General features: G+C 40.3%; 1 protein-coding gene across 1 annotated transcript; it reads right to left on the reverse strand.

Moving 5' to 3' along the window:
* Positions 1 to 1,283: 1,283 nt before the first annotated feature.
* On the reverse strand, positions 1,284 to 7,676 carry LOC121605937. Its single transcript, XM_041936069.1, has 2 exons — positions 7,634 to 7,676; positions 1,284 to 3,087 (listed from the first exon to the last, which is right to left on the reverse strand). The coding sequence occupies exon 2, from the start codon at positions 2,839 to 2,841 to the stop codon at positions 2,083 to 2,085; it is 759 nt and encodes a 252-aa protein (XP_041792003.1). The 5' UTR covers positions 2,842 to 3,087; positions 7,634 to 7,676; the 3' UTR covers positions 1,284 to 2,082.
* Between the last annotated feature and the right edge of the window lie 9,717 nt (positions 7,677 to 17,393).

Below are 17,393 nucleotides of genomic sequence, written 5' to 3' on the forward strand. Positions count from 1 at the left end.
ATAGCTTAATAGAATTCATTTTAAATTTTGAATTAAATCAGTAATTTTTGGGAATATTTCTCCATTGATTTATGTTTTCTACAACATAGCTGCTAGCTAGCTGTTAATATTTACGGTGTTTCTATAGTTACCTGCCCAGACTTAACAGCGACCAGTAACTTTATTGTCTACTCATGATACCTATAACATAATTAGAGACACCACTCTGTGTATTCCCATAGTTAGTTGTAAAATTGTTTTACATAGCTTTAAACTGCCCGGTCCTGCATGGAATAGGCTAAGCAAATGTGTCATGTATCATAAAAATTTAATTGTATCTAAAGTAGCATGGATTTGCTTGTAGGCGGGTCTAACTGGGCTACAACTAAATATTAGTTTAATTGTCAGTTAATGTTGAATATTTTCTTGATTGATCAATTAGTTTGGTCTATAACATGTCAGAAAATGGTGAAAAATGTCCATCATTGTTTCCCAAAGCTCAACATGATGGCCTTAAATGTCTTGTTTTGTCCACTACCCAAACGTATCAAGTTTACAGTAAAAGAGGAGTAAAAAATGAGAAATATTCACATTTAAAAAGCTGCAATCAGAGAATTTTGAACTTGTCCCTTTTTAAAAAAATAATGGATTATCAAAGTAGTTGCTGATTAATGTAATTGTTGACAACTAATTGATTAATTGTTGCAGCTCTGCTTCTAACTACCTGCTATTAACGGTCTCAATGGCATCATAGTCACAGCTGCTGATAAAGTACTGGATCATAAGTTACTCAGTACTTTTTCCTGAGTTGGCTTTGTCTGTTTCTTTGAGTTTGTCTTGGAACCAGTAAGACTGCTAGCCAACCTGCTGTAGCCTGGGGTCCTGCTGATTTACAAGTACGCCAAAAGAAACAGAAGATGCAAGTTAGCTCCTGCTTCTGTAACCTAATGCAGTAGTTTTACCTGAACCAAAGACAGTTTTTTTTTGAGTACTGTAGCCTCCAAGCTTTAAGTCTGCCTCAAGGCAACAGCGTCACAAGAGTTTGCCTCTGTATTTGGACACAGCTTGTATTGTCTCCTCTGTTGGAAAAGCAAGATACATGGTGATTTAAACATCAGTTCCTGGATTATGGAGGAAGAGATGAGTGAATGCATTTTTTTAAAACCTTTGTGAGCAATGAATGGTTTGGGATCTGAAAAAGAAGAAGCTTAAAACATGGTTCATAATTCTCAGATGTATTTATTTTTCAATTTGCAATATATTCAGCACAATGTGATCCTCAAACTTACTGACATATTGGAAGATTCTAAATCTAATCTCAGTCTGGGGTGCAACCCTGTGTTGTCGTTTTCTTAGTTCACAAGTTTATCTTTCAAAAGACTGTCGGGATTCAGACATGTTTTCAACTGCATTTCATCATATGGCAATAGAAGGGAAATACTTGATTCTGCATTAATCTAGTCAAGACTACTGATGGTGGTTAACAGATGTACATTAGTACAATTAGAAAATACTAATTGACATTAGATACATGTATGGTCTGATCAGAGATGTCATCAACAATAATCCATGTCAAAACAAAGGCTCATGTTTTTGCACTTAGGAGTGGTTGAATTGTAAGCAGTCCTCTAAAGCGAGAAATGGTGAGCTAAAATCAGTGAAACCTGCTATCATATTCATAACCCACAGTTAAAATCTGCTGGACCTTGACATGCTGAAGAAAGTACACACAGAGAAGAGCTGAAGTAACTTCAGAGCTATTTTTATGTCACAGCAGGGCATGCTGTGAACTTCAATATGAATGGGTTCTATTCAAAAGCGTACTAATTTTTTTATGGGCAAAATGTTCTTTTCTTCTTGTGGCTGCAGTGCGAATGTTTATCATCCAACATAGAACTGTCTGTGCGCTGTGACACAAAAAGTGTGGAGGTTTCCACGGACTATGTACTTTAACAGTGCTTCTTTGAATAAAATATGTCAATTCTCAAAAATAGAGCTCTTACAGTGTCAGCAGGAATATTTAATGTACATAAAAAAAGAAATGGAGAATTTGTTTCTCAGTCAGTCAATCTGACAACTGTGCAGTAGATAGACCCTTCTATATCAGTCGGACATGTACTGTTTTAGTGGAGAGTAGTTTCTGTGTCCTCTGGATGTGATTTTGCAAGGTGGAGCAGAGCAGGATAGGGACAACACCCCTGGGACCTGCTGCTCCTCCTCCTCATCTGAGGTGGCCCTCGTAGGAATGGGCTTCAGCAAGGGGGCTCCAGGACGAGATGAATGGGTGGGCAGGAAATTTTGAGGGAGGACAAGGGGAGTGAGGAGGCCAGAGCCTGTAGTACAGGATGTGTTAAAATATGGATATCCTCTCATGGATTGGAGAGCATAAGCAGGGATGAAAACTGGGTGAGACGGTTGGCAGCTTGGCATAACAGTAGAGTTTCTACCACCCCAGTAGTAGTCCCTCTGCAGGGACTGGTAATGTGTGCTTGTGGCACTGATAGGTGGCGTGCTGCTATGGACATTGTGTTGCAGTTGATTACTCTGATGGGCGGTATACGCTGTTGGGTGAACCAGGCCAAAGTGCATCTTGATGGCCATTAATTCAGTGCTAAGCCTGGCATTTTCTTCTTTCAGGGCCATGAGATGACTCTCCAGCACATAATCATTCATCCGTCTCTTCTCCCGTGACCGTTTGGCTGCCTCATTGTTCTTACGACGTTTCTCCCAGTAGAGGGCATCCTTCTTCTCTTCAGGTATGAATTCCCTTTTACGACGAGATCCCTTGCTTGAATGTTCATTTTCCACTTGTAAGATATGGCTGACTCGGCCTGAATGGAAAGGTGACGACAGAGACTCCATGGGAAATGACAAATGAGTGAAGACCAACAGAGAGATCAAGGGGAATAAAGGAGAGTTTTGTGTTGGAGGTTGAGTAATACAGATACTTCCTTCTTGTATAATGGTAACCTTATCTGATTTGGGTTTGAACTTGTCTTATCTCAGTTTGTCACCGTAGTATTTCTCAGTGCAGTGACGATTGGAGTCCATGAGACTATACTGCTGACAATATTTTTACATGTGATGTCCAAAGTCCGCAGCTGTCACCTATGGGGAAAAATATGAAAAGTCAACAATAGAAAATTTTCTTGTCAAGATTATCTTCCTTATAAGATAAGCAAGACTACAGCAACTGAGTTTGTGATTAATGTTATTGTAAAAATGTAATTGGATTGTGCTGAGATGATAAATCCTGAAGAGAATATCTATGATATTTACCTTGATTTGTCAGTTTGTATTTGTGTCTATTTACTTTAGCCATGTAAAACCTCTTCATCCAGAGGAGTTGGTAAGGTTTTGCATATGGGTTGTGTCTTTCTCCAAAAAGCTGTAGAGGTTACTACACTGAGCACACTGAGTTGCGCCTAAAATTGTCTAGCATCCCCAGCACTTGAACCCCCCCCCCCCACCCCCACCCCCCCACCCCCCCCCCCCCCACCCCCCCCCCCCCCCACATCTAGACCACATGAGAAACTGTGACGGCAAACATTAAGTAGACGAAGAAGACTGTGGACTATGTCTTTGATAATCAATGTGCTGTTAAATACAGTTATTTGCAGCAGTGAGGTCATAGAACAACTATCATACCTTGTTCCGTATTTCAAACAATAGCTATTGTACTGAGCTGCGTTACAGGTTGCTGAGAGCTCACTTGGGAGAGTTTGTACACTAGTTCAAAACTTGACAGGAACTTAATCCATTTTGTAAAGGGCTCATTGCATGGGTGGAATATGGTCTCAATCAGAAATGTAAAATGCAAGTCTCCTTCAAAAACAGTCTGAGGCACACTGCACGATTGGCTTAGAAGGAGACTTGCAATTTACATTTTTGATTAAGAAGATATTTCACACGTGCAATGAGTCCTACACAAGATGGAGTAACAGGCCAGAAAAACGCTGTTGTACCCAGCATTTGGTTCAGTTGAGTGGAGAGATGATTACTTGAGCTTGTCATTAAAAGATTATGTACTATGGAGTAAGATCAATCTCAGTATCAAATGTGTATTTGATGCGCTTACATATATTTCTAGTTTAAAATGAATGTAGTATCCACAAAATATGTATTTAAAACTATTTTAATTTTTATCAACAACATTTGGTTTTATTTATTAACATTTATATTCAGGCTGTTAAACTTGCAAATTATATTCTTATCGTGTATGAACATCATTTGTGTGCAGGTTTTTTGAGACTTCCCTGACGTGGCTCGATTCACAAATTTTTTCAACAAGGAATCATGTGTAACTGATCAGATGGCTCCTTCTGCAAGTACTTTAAGATACATATGTAATTATTTTTCACGTGTGGATTTCTTTTACATGCATTGAAAAGTATTAATGCGGAGAGAGAGTATTTATATATCAACCCTGATCCCTGATCTGACATAATTTACTATATGTACATCAGACTCAGCTCAGGTTTTAAAAAGAGTCCAATCTTTAGTTGAGTTTGAGTCTGACACTGCTTTGTGTTTCACTTTATCTCCCCCATCTTCCTCTTTGATGGACTTGTCCACCTAGTCACCACTTCCCCCTTCTCCATGTGCCTCACTTCATTCCTCCACATTGTGGGGAAGAAAAGGCAGTCAGTAAGGGTTTGCCTATATTGTAATGTAGGGCAAAAGTTTAATGAAATATTTTAAATAACCTGTCTGAGAGGAATGCTGGCAGGTTTTAATATTGTCTCTTTCAGTTGCGTGGGTTTGTGGGTGGTTTCGTGGGAAGCTGAGCGAGAAGGATGAACATTATGTTGAAACCACAGCCCCCCTGTGTGCATGCAGTCATATGCAAACTCACACATACTGAGCTTACAAACATTATGTTTCCCTCACACTTTATTCTTGCAAACAACACTATATGCAGCTGATAAGTTCATTTCTAATCAAACATTGCACACTACTTTATGTTAACAGTTAAATGTGACACCTCATGAATGAGCTGCAAAAGTGTCGCTCAGGATTTGACACATGAGGAACTGTAGCACGAACCATAACTTCACAGTCTATTACCTCAAAAATTATCACGCAGTGTCCTGTTAACTTATAAGTTCTCATTTGCTTCTGTTATCCACACTTTGAGCTACTTCTCAGCATATTAGACTGAACCAGAGGCATCAAACAAAAGGTTCAAAGAAGCAATGTGCCCTGTGTGCAGTGGTGAGAGTGCATGTCAGGTTAAAAATATTCAAGGCTGTGCCCAGCAAGAACGTAGACCTGAAGCCCATCTTTGTTTGTCTGCGTGAGAACGTGCACACCTGCATACTTGTGTGTGACACAAATACTGAGCGTTGTTGTACACTGTGCTAGCAAGCCCAAAACAGCAACAGCAGGAAGAGAGAAAACAATAATCATACAGGGAGACAGAGAGAGAGAGAGAGAGAAGATAAAAAAAGAGAGGGTTCCTGAGTGAAATCTCTCTTGAGGCTGAGCCTGCTCACTGCTCTGCTGCACATTTGCACCTGTTTCTTATTGACTAATTATAGCCTGCTTTTTAGTAAGGAGCTCTGAAACTTCTTCTTTTTGTGTCTGTCCGTTTTCTCATACTCTACCATCTGCTGCTGTGTTTCTGTGCACCCTGCCAGCCATTGTTAAAATAACTCCCCCTACGAGGAAAAATTGGTCAGTCAGTATTTTGTGGCTTTTCACTTCACTATACTATGTTCATTTCTCTTGTAAACTGTCGTTGTGGAAATTAGAGTGAATAAAGGCTCTCTTGGGAGAGTAATGTATTTGCCACAGTTCTTAAATTGTCTGTTAACACATACATTTCTTGAAGGGCAGTGCTAATAACTCATAGCATCATCTTTCCTTGTAAACTGTGTATATTGTAAATGGAAAGCATCGTAAAAAACACAACATTCACTATTCTAAACTGCTGACTATACATGGAAATGAAACTTTAATCAAAGTTTTTAGCGCATCATGGAAAAAGTGTATGAAATATTCTCACCGTCTGCACAGAGAGTATGGTACAAAGCCATCAATGCCATAAGGGATAGACAGTAAATTCTATGTTTTACCATCATAGACTATATATATATAGTCTATTATATACTCTGTATAGTTATACTGTATACTGTGAGAGGGTGATTAAAAGTTTGTTTTTTGTAAATGTCTGGATTTGCTCTTAAATCATACAGGTTATATGTGATGTATTTAAAACTCTTAATATTTAAGTTCTCTATCAGACAAGTGTGAGAAGAGTTGTGGAATTTCAAGTAGGCCATTCTCCTTTGAAATAATTCTAGCTTTCATAGAGAATAGAACAAAAGGTTATGTTTCTCTCAGTTTGAATAGACGTGGCTGCTCTAACCACCATATTAATTAACAAAAGACAGAAAAATACAGTCTCTCATGTGGTGTTTGAAGCCAATCACAATCTCAGACTTAATACGTGTGTATTGTGCAACTAGGACCATGACATGCAAGATGCATGTTTCACTTTTAGAATTCTTATCAAATGATGTGTTGACTCATCAGCAGAGCGATAAATATTATTTAAAATATTTTGTTTTGTTGAGACATACTTTAGGTCTTAGCATCCTTTCTGTGCTGCATATAGATGTGTATATGTGTATGTGTGTGTGTATATTTATATATACACACATATGTGTGTATATATAGATATATAGAATGTATATATATATATATATAGTATGTTTGCATGTGTGTGTGTACAGTACATTCAGGATAGAAGGGAAAGACACACCTTACACTACAGTGCAATCTGAAACACCACAACAACGGCCTAAAAATGAATCAGCATGCCCCTGTCAACAAAAACTGAGCATTGTTAGCTTTATGACGGATTTATTGCCACATTCTTATTCTTCTTAAATTCTTAAATATTAATAATGCAGTTAATCTGACACAAATGTTTGTGTTCAGGCTTAAATACCTAATTAGGAGCTTGTTTGGGGATCATTAAGATATGCAGTAATTTCCAGATAATGTAGATAATCGGAGACCATTAAAATGACATGGTATCACACTTGTCGTAATTGATTTCACATACCTTTACAACTTTTGTAAAACATCCCTTAGCTCTTTCCCGGCAACGAAATAACATTATGTGCTTCCTGAACCTGAATGAATATTAATTTGATAATGTATATATTAGAAAGGTTCATTCACTTAACCTCTGGTTTGGTCAATTTATAAAAAAGAAAGTTGTAACATTTTACAATGGAGACATGCCATGTACAAAACTGTCTTTCAACATTGTCCTGCAGACATTGACAAGATAGTAACACTTCCTCTTCCTCATACATTTGATCTATAATAGAGTAACATTTTCAGGTAATCTGATTGAATAGCTTTTGCCGATATATTATATATATATATATACACACACACACACACACACACACACACACACACACACACACACACACAACGATTTCAAATGTTTACAGTCGATTTCACCGCACTCAACATGATGTTGTTGTGCTGTGAGCAGCAGACGGTAGTGGTATGTGTAAAAACCACCAATCCTTTGGTCACTAACACCTAAATCATTTTCTCCCCTGAATGCATTGGCTCTGAACATACACGGTCCAAACCACTTTTAGACGTGAAAATGAGCTCGAGGCCTTACCTTCAATTGCTGTGGGCAGAAGGTCCACTGTAGCAGGGTATGCCAATGACCTAATTGAGAGCTATCTCCCTCTCACCCTGTACTAATATACAGCTTAGAGCAGGGAACTCTCCTTTGGGACTACGTCATGACATTGATGCACATATCAGCAAAGGGGGGCTGATAATGTCTAGTTACTTTCAGTCCTACCCTCTCACCTCCCTCCTTCTTTGTGCTCTCTCAATCTTTATGTTGTCTGTCTTGCGGAGGGATATGCATATAACACCCCAGAGTAGAGTAATGCCACTGTGCCGTGTTGTTTGCTGTGATGTAGCTGCATTATGATGTGTTGTGTACTATTCAGTCATCTTTCATCCACACAGACATTTCAAAAGTCCAGCACTTAGCTGATGCCTCTTTCCAGGAAACACTAAAATATAGCAGTAGTATTAGCAGTAGTAGTTGTAAAAGTATTGTATGAATAGTGTTATGTGTCTTTCAGATGTTTACAGTAATATGAGAGGAGTAAACCTTTTATTGTTTGAGTGTTGAATAAATCTTTGGCACCTCAGATTCACAGGAAAAGAGAAGTGTTTTTCAGTTGTTAGCGTAGATGTCCAGGTTGCGACTACGTTTCTGCACATTTTAATATCCTCTCTACCCTTTTGCGATACACTTTTCACCCAGTGTACCCACTTTGTTGTACATTATAAGAACAAAAATTAACCCTTTAATTTGTAACGTGTGCTTTTGTCGTGGTTGAAAACTTTACCTCAAGCCCCATTTCTATGTATAGACACTGTCACATGTAGACAAGTAAGATTTTTGCTTCCTGTTGTGATGTGCTTAAGCCGTTAATGTTAAAAGATGTGAACCGGAGGTCCACGTGGATGCGAAAATGCTTTGTTGTTGTCGGATGGCCAAGAAGACGCAGTCTAACCTCTACCTCTACCAAAGTCATTTTCAGGCTCGAGACACCTGTTTGTGTTTAGACTTGTTTTCAGACTAAATGTCAGTTGTGCCTGTGCCTTAGATGAAACTGTGACAAAGTCCTCTCGTTGAAACCAAAAATTCTATTAAATAAAAATTAAACTGAACATCATCTGACATTAAACAAACTAGAAAATGTTTGTGAACTGTATGACCCAGAGCTAATGATTTAATGGACTGACATTTTGCAACCAGCAAACTGAGACAATTATTTTTGTGTGGGTATTGGTTTCCAAATTAAGATGAGCCATGAAGTCAGACTACATCTTCCTGACATTCCATATGTCTGATTGCAAAGTTCCTTGTACAGCAAAAAAACAAACACATTTCATTTTTATAATTTACCCTGTGATTTCAGGGTGTGTTCTTGTACAAATGATTGTGCACAAAACATGTCAAGCTTTGTTTAGAAGACCTTAATAGCTTTTTGAAGAAGGGTGACTTTCTCTCTAACAGGGTCAGAAATATTCAGGGATTGAACTGTGTAATTAATATACCTGGTGATATCAAAACACATTTTGGCCCAACCCCTTTTTTCTGTGACATCTGTGTAAATGTTTACACAAATATAGGTCTTTACTTCATTTGCTCTAGTAATAGTTGTTTGTGTGTGTATGTTACCCTGCAGGACAAAAACAAAACATAATACTCTAGTGAATAGACAGAAATTGATTTAAAAAAAAAAATGAACAGCATACTGTTTAAGTTGTGCGTTCACCACTTGCAGCATCTTGACTGAGGCGACTCCCCCATTATTGTGTTGTAGTACCCTCTGCTGGTGAGCTGGGGAACACGTGCTGGCAGACTGTGAGAGACCATCCGTTACGATGCAGCTACAGAATCTTGGCATGTTAGCCAGCAGGAAGAACTGATGTGGAGCAACTCCTCTGTTACAACAGTAATAAACATCACGCGCTTAACAGGGAGCTGAACTTGGAGACAGTTTTGCAAAAGATGTCATGAAAAGTGAAACTTTTCTAAGGAAGCCTGCTAAATCAAATTAGCTTCCAATAATTCATCAGCCTGCAGTGCTATTTTATTTAAGACTGTTTGATAGTGACAGCGCCAGTGAAGAGACTGTCAACATGGAGTTTCCCTGCAGTGCACGCGTAAACATGAACGCTTTTAGATGGTGCCAGCACGGTGTTGACCGTCATTTACACCAGTGTTGCTGCATGCAGACTCCGACATGAATACACACCTAGATTAACATAAAATTCGAGAATTAACCATAAATATGTGGATTTTTTTGGTTTGGATCACATCCTACTTTAAATAAATATTTGGTCTTTTTATGTTTTTTTTTTTTCAAATGACGGTATGATTAAAATATCATCAGTGTATTATTTCGCCTATTATTTTGCCTTGCAAACGGCGTAAGGCACCATGTGGTTGCAGGCATTTAGTTATTATATTGATATTCCAACAAATAAACCCAAAAGGCCACATACAGCGGAGGATGATGTCAGAACTGTAGGCATAGCTACAAATAAACGGTTCAACGTTTGGTTTTCCATTCAATCAAAGTCTGCTGGGAAATCACGCAGTGGGGATAAAGGGAAATACCGAGTCAACAAGCACCCAGTTTCGCTAGTTCAGTTGCCGATGTTTTTCACCGCAGATAAACGGCAAAAACAATTCACAAACAATAAATGTCAAACCCCCACCAACCACAATCAATCAGCCCTATGAATTAATTAATATTCTAATATCAAAAATCATGACAAAAAGAGACATTAGATGACTTTTTATATCTTCTGCTACTATACTTCTTTAGAATAATACAACACATCATCAATAAAGGATTGCAATAAGCTGCGTTATTATTCCTGCTGGTAAAAAGCTTTACAGGGTCTCTGACAGTACTGATCAGTGTGTGCAGTGTAACCGAGGTTTCATTCTGATAGACACATCTGAAACTACAGAAAGTCAGACAGTCGAATCCACGCTGCTGCATTAATATGCTGTCAGTATTTCGGAAAATATACATATATATCGTCACATTTTCCCATAACAGTTTGAAAGGGCGTTGCGTTCAGGCTTGTCTAAATTATTTCAGCGATTTAACATCCACACCTGTAATTCCATTTTTACAAGACACGCAGGATTAAAAATACATAGTAAGATTATTTTTCACATCTGCTTGTAATAAGCGCTGTGATGTTCAAACTGTCCTGTTAGCGTCCATCGGGACTAAGGTACATCCCGAGGGGAGACAGCTCCGCCGGTCCGCCGCTGAACCGGCTCTTGAATCCCCTCTGAATGTCTGCCTCCACACCGAGCCCCTGGCCCTGTCTCTCCTGTATGTAGAGAGGCAGGCCGTGGCAGACGGCCGGTGGGGCCTGGTAGGAAGACCGCCAAGGCAGTAGAAAATTATTACACACTGCTGGGTGATTCACATGGGGCACCAGCCAATTTGGATGTGGGTATGAGAGGATGGGGGGATGGTGGAGAGTGTCTGGTGTGGGCAGAAATGCTCGGATGGAAGGGACACGATGCGAGGACGCGTCGGGGGAGTTAGGGATGTCGTCGCTGGAGGAGACCTGTCGCTGAGCATCCAGCTCTGCCTCCGCTGGCCTCCCGCCCTCCAAACCTGGACGGAGAGGGCGGACACGTGGCCCGGAGAAGGAGAAGAGGCCTTTTTGAGTGGCACAGCCGTGAGAGCGTTGTGGATTAAACCCACCACCACCTCTAGTTGAGCTAAGACAAGGCATCCTGGCCTCAAACGGGTGGCTCGCTCTTTCTGGTTTCCTCACACCCAGGACAGAGGCTGGGCTGCTCCCACTGTTGCCCCAGAGTCCGGCCTGGAAGAGGGCAGGGGTGTGAGCCGGTCTAGGCGATAAAGACAAAGTAGTAGCTTCAGAAGAGGCAGCTTTGCTCCTTTCTGTACTCAGGCTGCGGTGATACTGCAGACTGAGCACCTGAGCCCGCAGCTGTGCGTTCTCGTCACTCAGAGCCAGCAGCTGGCCCTCCAGCATCAGGTCGTTCAGCCTCCTTTTCTCTCTGGACCTCTTGGCGGCCTCGTTGTTCTTGTGTCGCTTTTCCCAGTAGGCGGCATCTTTCTTGTCGGGGGGCATCATCTCCCTCTTGCGGCGCGTAACGGAGCCGACTTGGCTGCTGCAGGCCCGTAAACGCAGGAGACGTTGAGCCAGCAGGGAGGACTGTCTCGCCGGGAACAGGACTCCAGTGTCCAGATCAGGCTCCGCACAGCTACTGCTGTCGACTGAGGAGGAGGAGGGCTGACACAGAGCAGCGGGTGCAGGACGGTCAGGGCTGGTCGAGGTGGACATGCTTCTAGAATGGAGGGGATCAAAAGCTTTAATCAAACAGATTTTTATGTCATCCAAAACAGATCTGTCACACTGAATATGCTTAACACGTATCCCTGATTTAGGCTTTTATCTAAGTAATGGTTAATACTAACGAGTCAAGCTGCTCACAGAAGACTTTTAATTTCGAGGTAAGATGGGAACATCACTTTGCGGCTACTCTCATTTTTCGAGTATTATTTTAGATTCAGATTTTATCCCACATGCAAAACACAGCTCGTGCATTGAAAAGTTACCCGATTGTACCAAGTAGGTGAAATTACCGTAAAAAGTTACATGCAGGTCACCACATTTGTAGTTAATAAGTAAATTTTTGAACTATTTCAGTGAAAGGAGCATTGTGTTACATTTGAATATGCATTTTTGTAGTTTGAAGTAGATTTGACTTGAGTGAAAATTTTAATAAATTGTTCTGACATTAAGTGTTTTGCATCGTGGGAGGCTACTTAAAGGATCCGAACAATAAATCATTCTTTCGGTTAACAGCAAAGACAACTATGAAGTGTCGAAAGATTTGTTTAAAGACATGAATACATGATCAACCTCAGGTAAACTGAATCAATGGATAGCAGTAAGCCAAACCTGATGATGAGACGGTGTTACACTGAACTCCTCACACTGACCCGGATGAACAGATGACACCTGTGGGATGATTTAAAGGACAGGATCGACTTTGAGAGCTTCTTGTAATACTGCAACTAACACACACATACACAGCAATGTGCAGCGTTTGATACAGCACTACAGATCATGTACTTAATTATATGTACAAGTTTGAGGATGTTACGTGTTTCCCCGGAGAAGGCTGCGCTTCACCTGTCAATCACAACCAGCGGTGCTGAAGAGAGCGGAGCTGATGGGCGGCGCTCTCATATGACGTCTGCACGCAGCCAATCGGGTTGTGACCTCGTGCCGGCTGTGAAAACCGATCAGGCAACTTCACTTGGGAAAGCGGAAGTCCAAGACAAGAAGAGTGTGGTCTCGATCAAACCAACAGGTGACACCGAAATGAGTCAGTTTTGATCAACTGACCTACTTGTTCTTGTTGCTGCACATCGATTCGCATGATCCTCTGCACATTGCCTGCAGAACAGTGCACCGATACAGCCATATCCCCCGAACTTTATTTATATAGCCATAGCGGACTTTACTTGAGAGAGTCTTATAATGTGAATCATGTAGTTTATTTGTGGTTAAAATAGTAATAGCTTGTGAAAATGACTCTTGCGATTCTCAATCATCTGCAGTGGTTCACATATCAGCCACTGCATCCTTAGATGGCTTACGGAATCTTCGTATGTGCACAGTTCTTATATTTCTTTCGCTGACAGTCCTTGAGTTACTGTCTCACCGCCACAAAGGCTACCAACAGTCGTCTGTGCAGGAGCTGCAGTCTTTTATGGAGTCCCTCCTTGCCTACACAATAGCTGTCTGGGTTGAATCACAAAGTGTACAGGACAGGACCACCCTGTGACTGGGTGATACCAGAAATATTAGCTGTTTCAAGCTGTTTCACATTTCAAGACCTCAGCAATATCAGGCCAATACAACAGGCACCATTCTGGCCACTTCTTTTTTCAAGCACGGCCATTTTGAAGAAAGACAGCGAGTAGTCCTCCAAGTACTGAAGACACCTGATTTGCAGCACAACCAAACTAAACAATGGCATCAAACCGTTAAACCTGATTGCAAGGTCACTTTTCTTCAGATTTCATCGTACTGTGCTGAGTGTGGGGGCTGTCCAGATCAGGAGGGGAATATCCTCTGAGCTACCAGCTCTGTGTTTGTAGAAAACTCAGACAGATTTTTCTGTCTGACTCACTGTAACCACAGAGACCACAGTCAGCCATGTTCCAACAGTTTAGTTATTTTTTCTGTGAAGTGTTAGTCTTCAGAAAGAGGTGGTAACATATCAGATTGTATTGATTCCTGCTTATTAGTTTGATGGTTTTTATGAGAAGTAAACACACACACACAGAGAGAGAGGAAAGGCACAGACTTAGCACCACCTTGTAGCAGTAACAATAAGGTGCATTTATGAATGTTATGCCATCAGTGACCACACAGTGAAGGGCCAGTAACAGCCGGACTGATATGTTGTTGATTGAGGAATTATACAGGTTTGATTGACTGTATTGTACTGCACAGTACTGACTCCTCCCTTTGAGGATGACTCATTGTCAGTGTTCAAATGAGCGTGCACAGAAAGCATTGTGGTATATCGTGGTGGGCCTGCATAATTTTTACCACTGCCACTTTCTCATTGTGTGGCAACACCCACATCCTGACTGCATGTTGCAGATGATCTCTCTGTATATGGATGATTTATCTTGAGCAGTATGCATCCTGTTGGTTTTATAACAATACAGCCACCAGTTTAGTCACCACTTCTGTCAAAGAGGGAGTCACTCAGCTGATTAAAGCCTGAGCAGTCTCATTTATATTTCTCTTGTATGGATGATTTTCTGAACAAGTTTCTGGTTGTGCTCAAAATATGGATACAGTAGCCCTTCCTCATGAGCCTTTGTCAAATTAATTTTAATGTAATTTGTTTTCTCTTCTTTTTTTTTTCTTTTTTTTGAAAAAAGGCTTCATAATTCCCTTATATATGTGGATACTGCAGTTTTAAAAAAACACTACTTAAACAGGAGGAGCAAGTGTATTTGGTTTGAGACTACTTTCAGCTGTGGATTAATACACATTTGGTGCTTGTGACAGAGTGGATGAGATGACACATTTACTATTCTGTGTTTGTTTGTGTTCAGCGATGTTTTCTGGTTAATTTAAAGTTATTGTTTATTGATTTAGGCTTTGGTTTCTTCCGTTTCGTCCTTCTTACTTTCCCGTACTTACCATGCATTGCAGGAGTTAATGGGGGTGCCAATCACACCTGCTTTTCATGCTTGGCTGATGATGTCAGTGATGTCATGTGTTGTACCAAATATGGGGGGATTGTGTTGAGTTGAATGTAGCATTGGATTGGGTTATATTTATCTGTATTTGTGTTTTTTGTAATAGCTGTAGAGGTTTCTCTGCAAAATGATAGAGGACCTTCAAGTTTTGTTTTTGTACTGGCAAAGTATACTGATACATGTAAATAGCAATTTACCTGTTTTAAGTCTGATAGGCTGAGACACTCTCTTTCTTAGTTCGGCCACGTTCGCTATTTAGTCGTTTGTTGTTTTCGCTTTTGTCATGTGTGGTCAGGTTGCACGATGAAAACAAAACAAAACACAGTTTTTTAGTATTTAACACCATCTCTGTGTCTGCTTACAACTAATCTCTATGAACAGATATATTCTGAGACTGGCCTCCAACCGCCAGTAACCATACTGGCTAGACTTACTAAAAGTGCTTTAGATGTTGTTTACTAGAGAGGAATAGTATGTGTGCCATCAGCTCAAAATGAACTACACTGCCCACCTTAATTGTAATGAAAGAACATGCCTGCCAGTGCAGTCTGACTCACCAATGTCTATTTTTTGTTTTTGGACAACAGTGGAGATCTATGGCATGAATGAAAAAGCTATTTCAAACATTAGTAACAGAGGCAAAGCTTGTGTCTTGGGTCAGTTCATAGTTAGTTTTGGTCTGTTCTCGGGTTTGCTAAAAATAAAGATGTAGAATACTGCCAGACCTATCCTTTAATTCAGGCATCTCGTCATGCTGGCAACCAGTTGATGGTGCATTGAGGTGAATTTTTTGATGATGTATTGTAAATCATATTTGGTGCATTTTGTGATTAAAAGGTTGCGTCAGCAATTAATGATAATGTCTAGGCTGTTAAGCAGAAGTTCTGCAGATAACACTGCTTGATGTTTTCCTCCACAAAAGTGGTGCTTTATTCTTTAGTCCAGTTGTATTGAATTTTATTCGACAGTCTTTGCTGCCAACAGTACCAGTTGGAAAATAACATTGTAACATTATTTGGTTGTCCTCCAGATAAGCTCTCACCACCCAGTCTTACCAATATTCTCTAAACCTCTGTTTTATCATTATTGAAATATTTCAGTGCACCCACACATTTCACTGAACAAAGTGACACCACTTTTTCAGGTGAAGGTAATGAAGTGACTCATCAGTGTGGGCTTCGTATAATCAGTTGGTTCCCATCAGCTTTGATGTTGTTATGTCACCCCCACTCCTCACACACAAACACACACTCCCACCTAAACCCCCCATGTTCTACTTTCAGCAAACCACAGTACAAAAGTTAGAAGTCCACTTCAATGCAAGTACCGCCACAGTGCTTTGGCTTCATCTTAACCTATTTAACATCTGTTTGTATGTCATGTCAAAGCTGATTTATTTTACAGCCCTGTAAGGAGAGTTGTGTGAGTGTTGGGGTTGATATCTGCTGGCCTGATTCCTGCTCCTTAACTCACGGCTGAGCTGTTTACTACTTTGCACAGGAAGTTGAGCCTCAGCAAGCACAGAGGGTATCGCCTCTTCACAGTCAGCTGCTGTGTGACTGTTGTTCAGGGCCACATGAAAACCGTACAGTAGTGATAGGCCTAAGAGCACTGAGAAGCTTCCCACAGCCAAGGGCTTTCTCACACTCATTGTACTGAAGTCCGGGCTGCACTCTGCTGAGATCCTGTGAGATACAGAATAAGATGAGAACAAATATGCTCACATTAAACACGTAGTGGAAACTTGGCCAGTATTTTTGAGAGTGTGATAAATTGCGGAGAGATAATGAATGTGGCTGTTTGGGGGTGGTTCTTGCCAATTGTGGTTTTCATTGTCAAGTGTAAGGTTGTTTAAAGTGATAATTATGTTACGCTTCGGTACATTTCCTGAACTTGACATGTCACTGGCCTCGTTAAAGTTTTGTCATGTGTCATTTTAACAATCACTTAAGGGAAAGAAAGGAGTTTAAATTTAATTAATGATGTGCATTTCTGACATGTAGTTTTTTTTGGTTACTGCAGGTGGCAATGCAGCTTTTTCAACCGTTTCAGGCTTAGCAGTTTGCTCATATTTTGTGATGAACAAGACATGAGAAAGGTCGACTTGTGATCTCCTCCTCTTGTGAGTTTCTCACTGGTGTGACTTTCTCACTGTTCTGACTGGAAATGTTTTTATGTATATTTTAAGTGACATCTTAGTCATTTGGTCAGTACAAAGAATTGTAAAAGGTGTAAAAATAAATAGCAAGTGTTGCTAAAGTTTGCAGCACTAAACTAGTACCCTAACATTAGATTGTCTTAAACGCTCACAGTCCATTGTCTTATTTTACTAGCAATATCTAGTATATTTGCATTGTCCTACCACAATCTGTGCTGCCTAATATAGATGTAGCTTGTAAGTATTTCATTTAATTAACATTATTCACAGGCCCATGTGCATGGGTAATATTAAACATTAGAAATCCACAGTCTGTTTTTCGTGCATAAACTCACTGTAGTAAAGCTGAAGCAAATGTGAAGCTTCAGCAGTCTAAGTTAGTCAAATAAGGT

This window comes from Chelmon rostratus, chromosome 4 (assembly GCF_017976325.1).
Source record: "Chelmon rostratus isolate fCheRos1 chromosome 4, fCheRos1.pri, whole genome shotgun sequence".
NCBI classification, from domain to species: domain Eukaryota; kingdom Metazoa; phylum Chordata; class Actinopteri; order Chaetodontiformes; family Chaetodontidae; genus Chelmon; species Chelmon rostratus.

Excerpts from the sequence above, each read along its gene's own strand:
- LOC121605937 (XM_041936069.1), bottom strand. The coding sequence starts at position 2,841 with ATGGAGTCTCTGTCGTCACCTTTCCATTCAGGCCGAGTCAGCCATATC.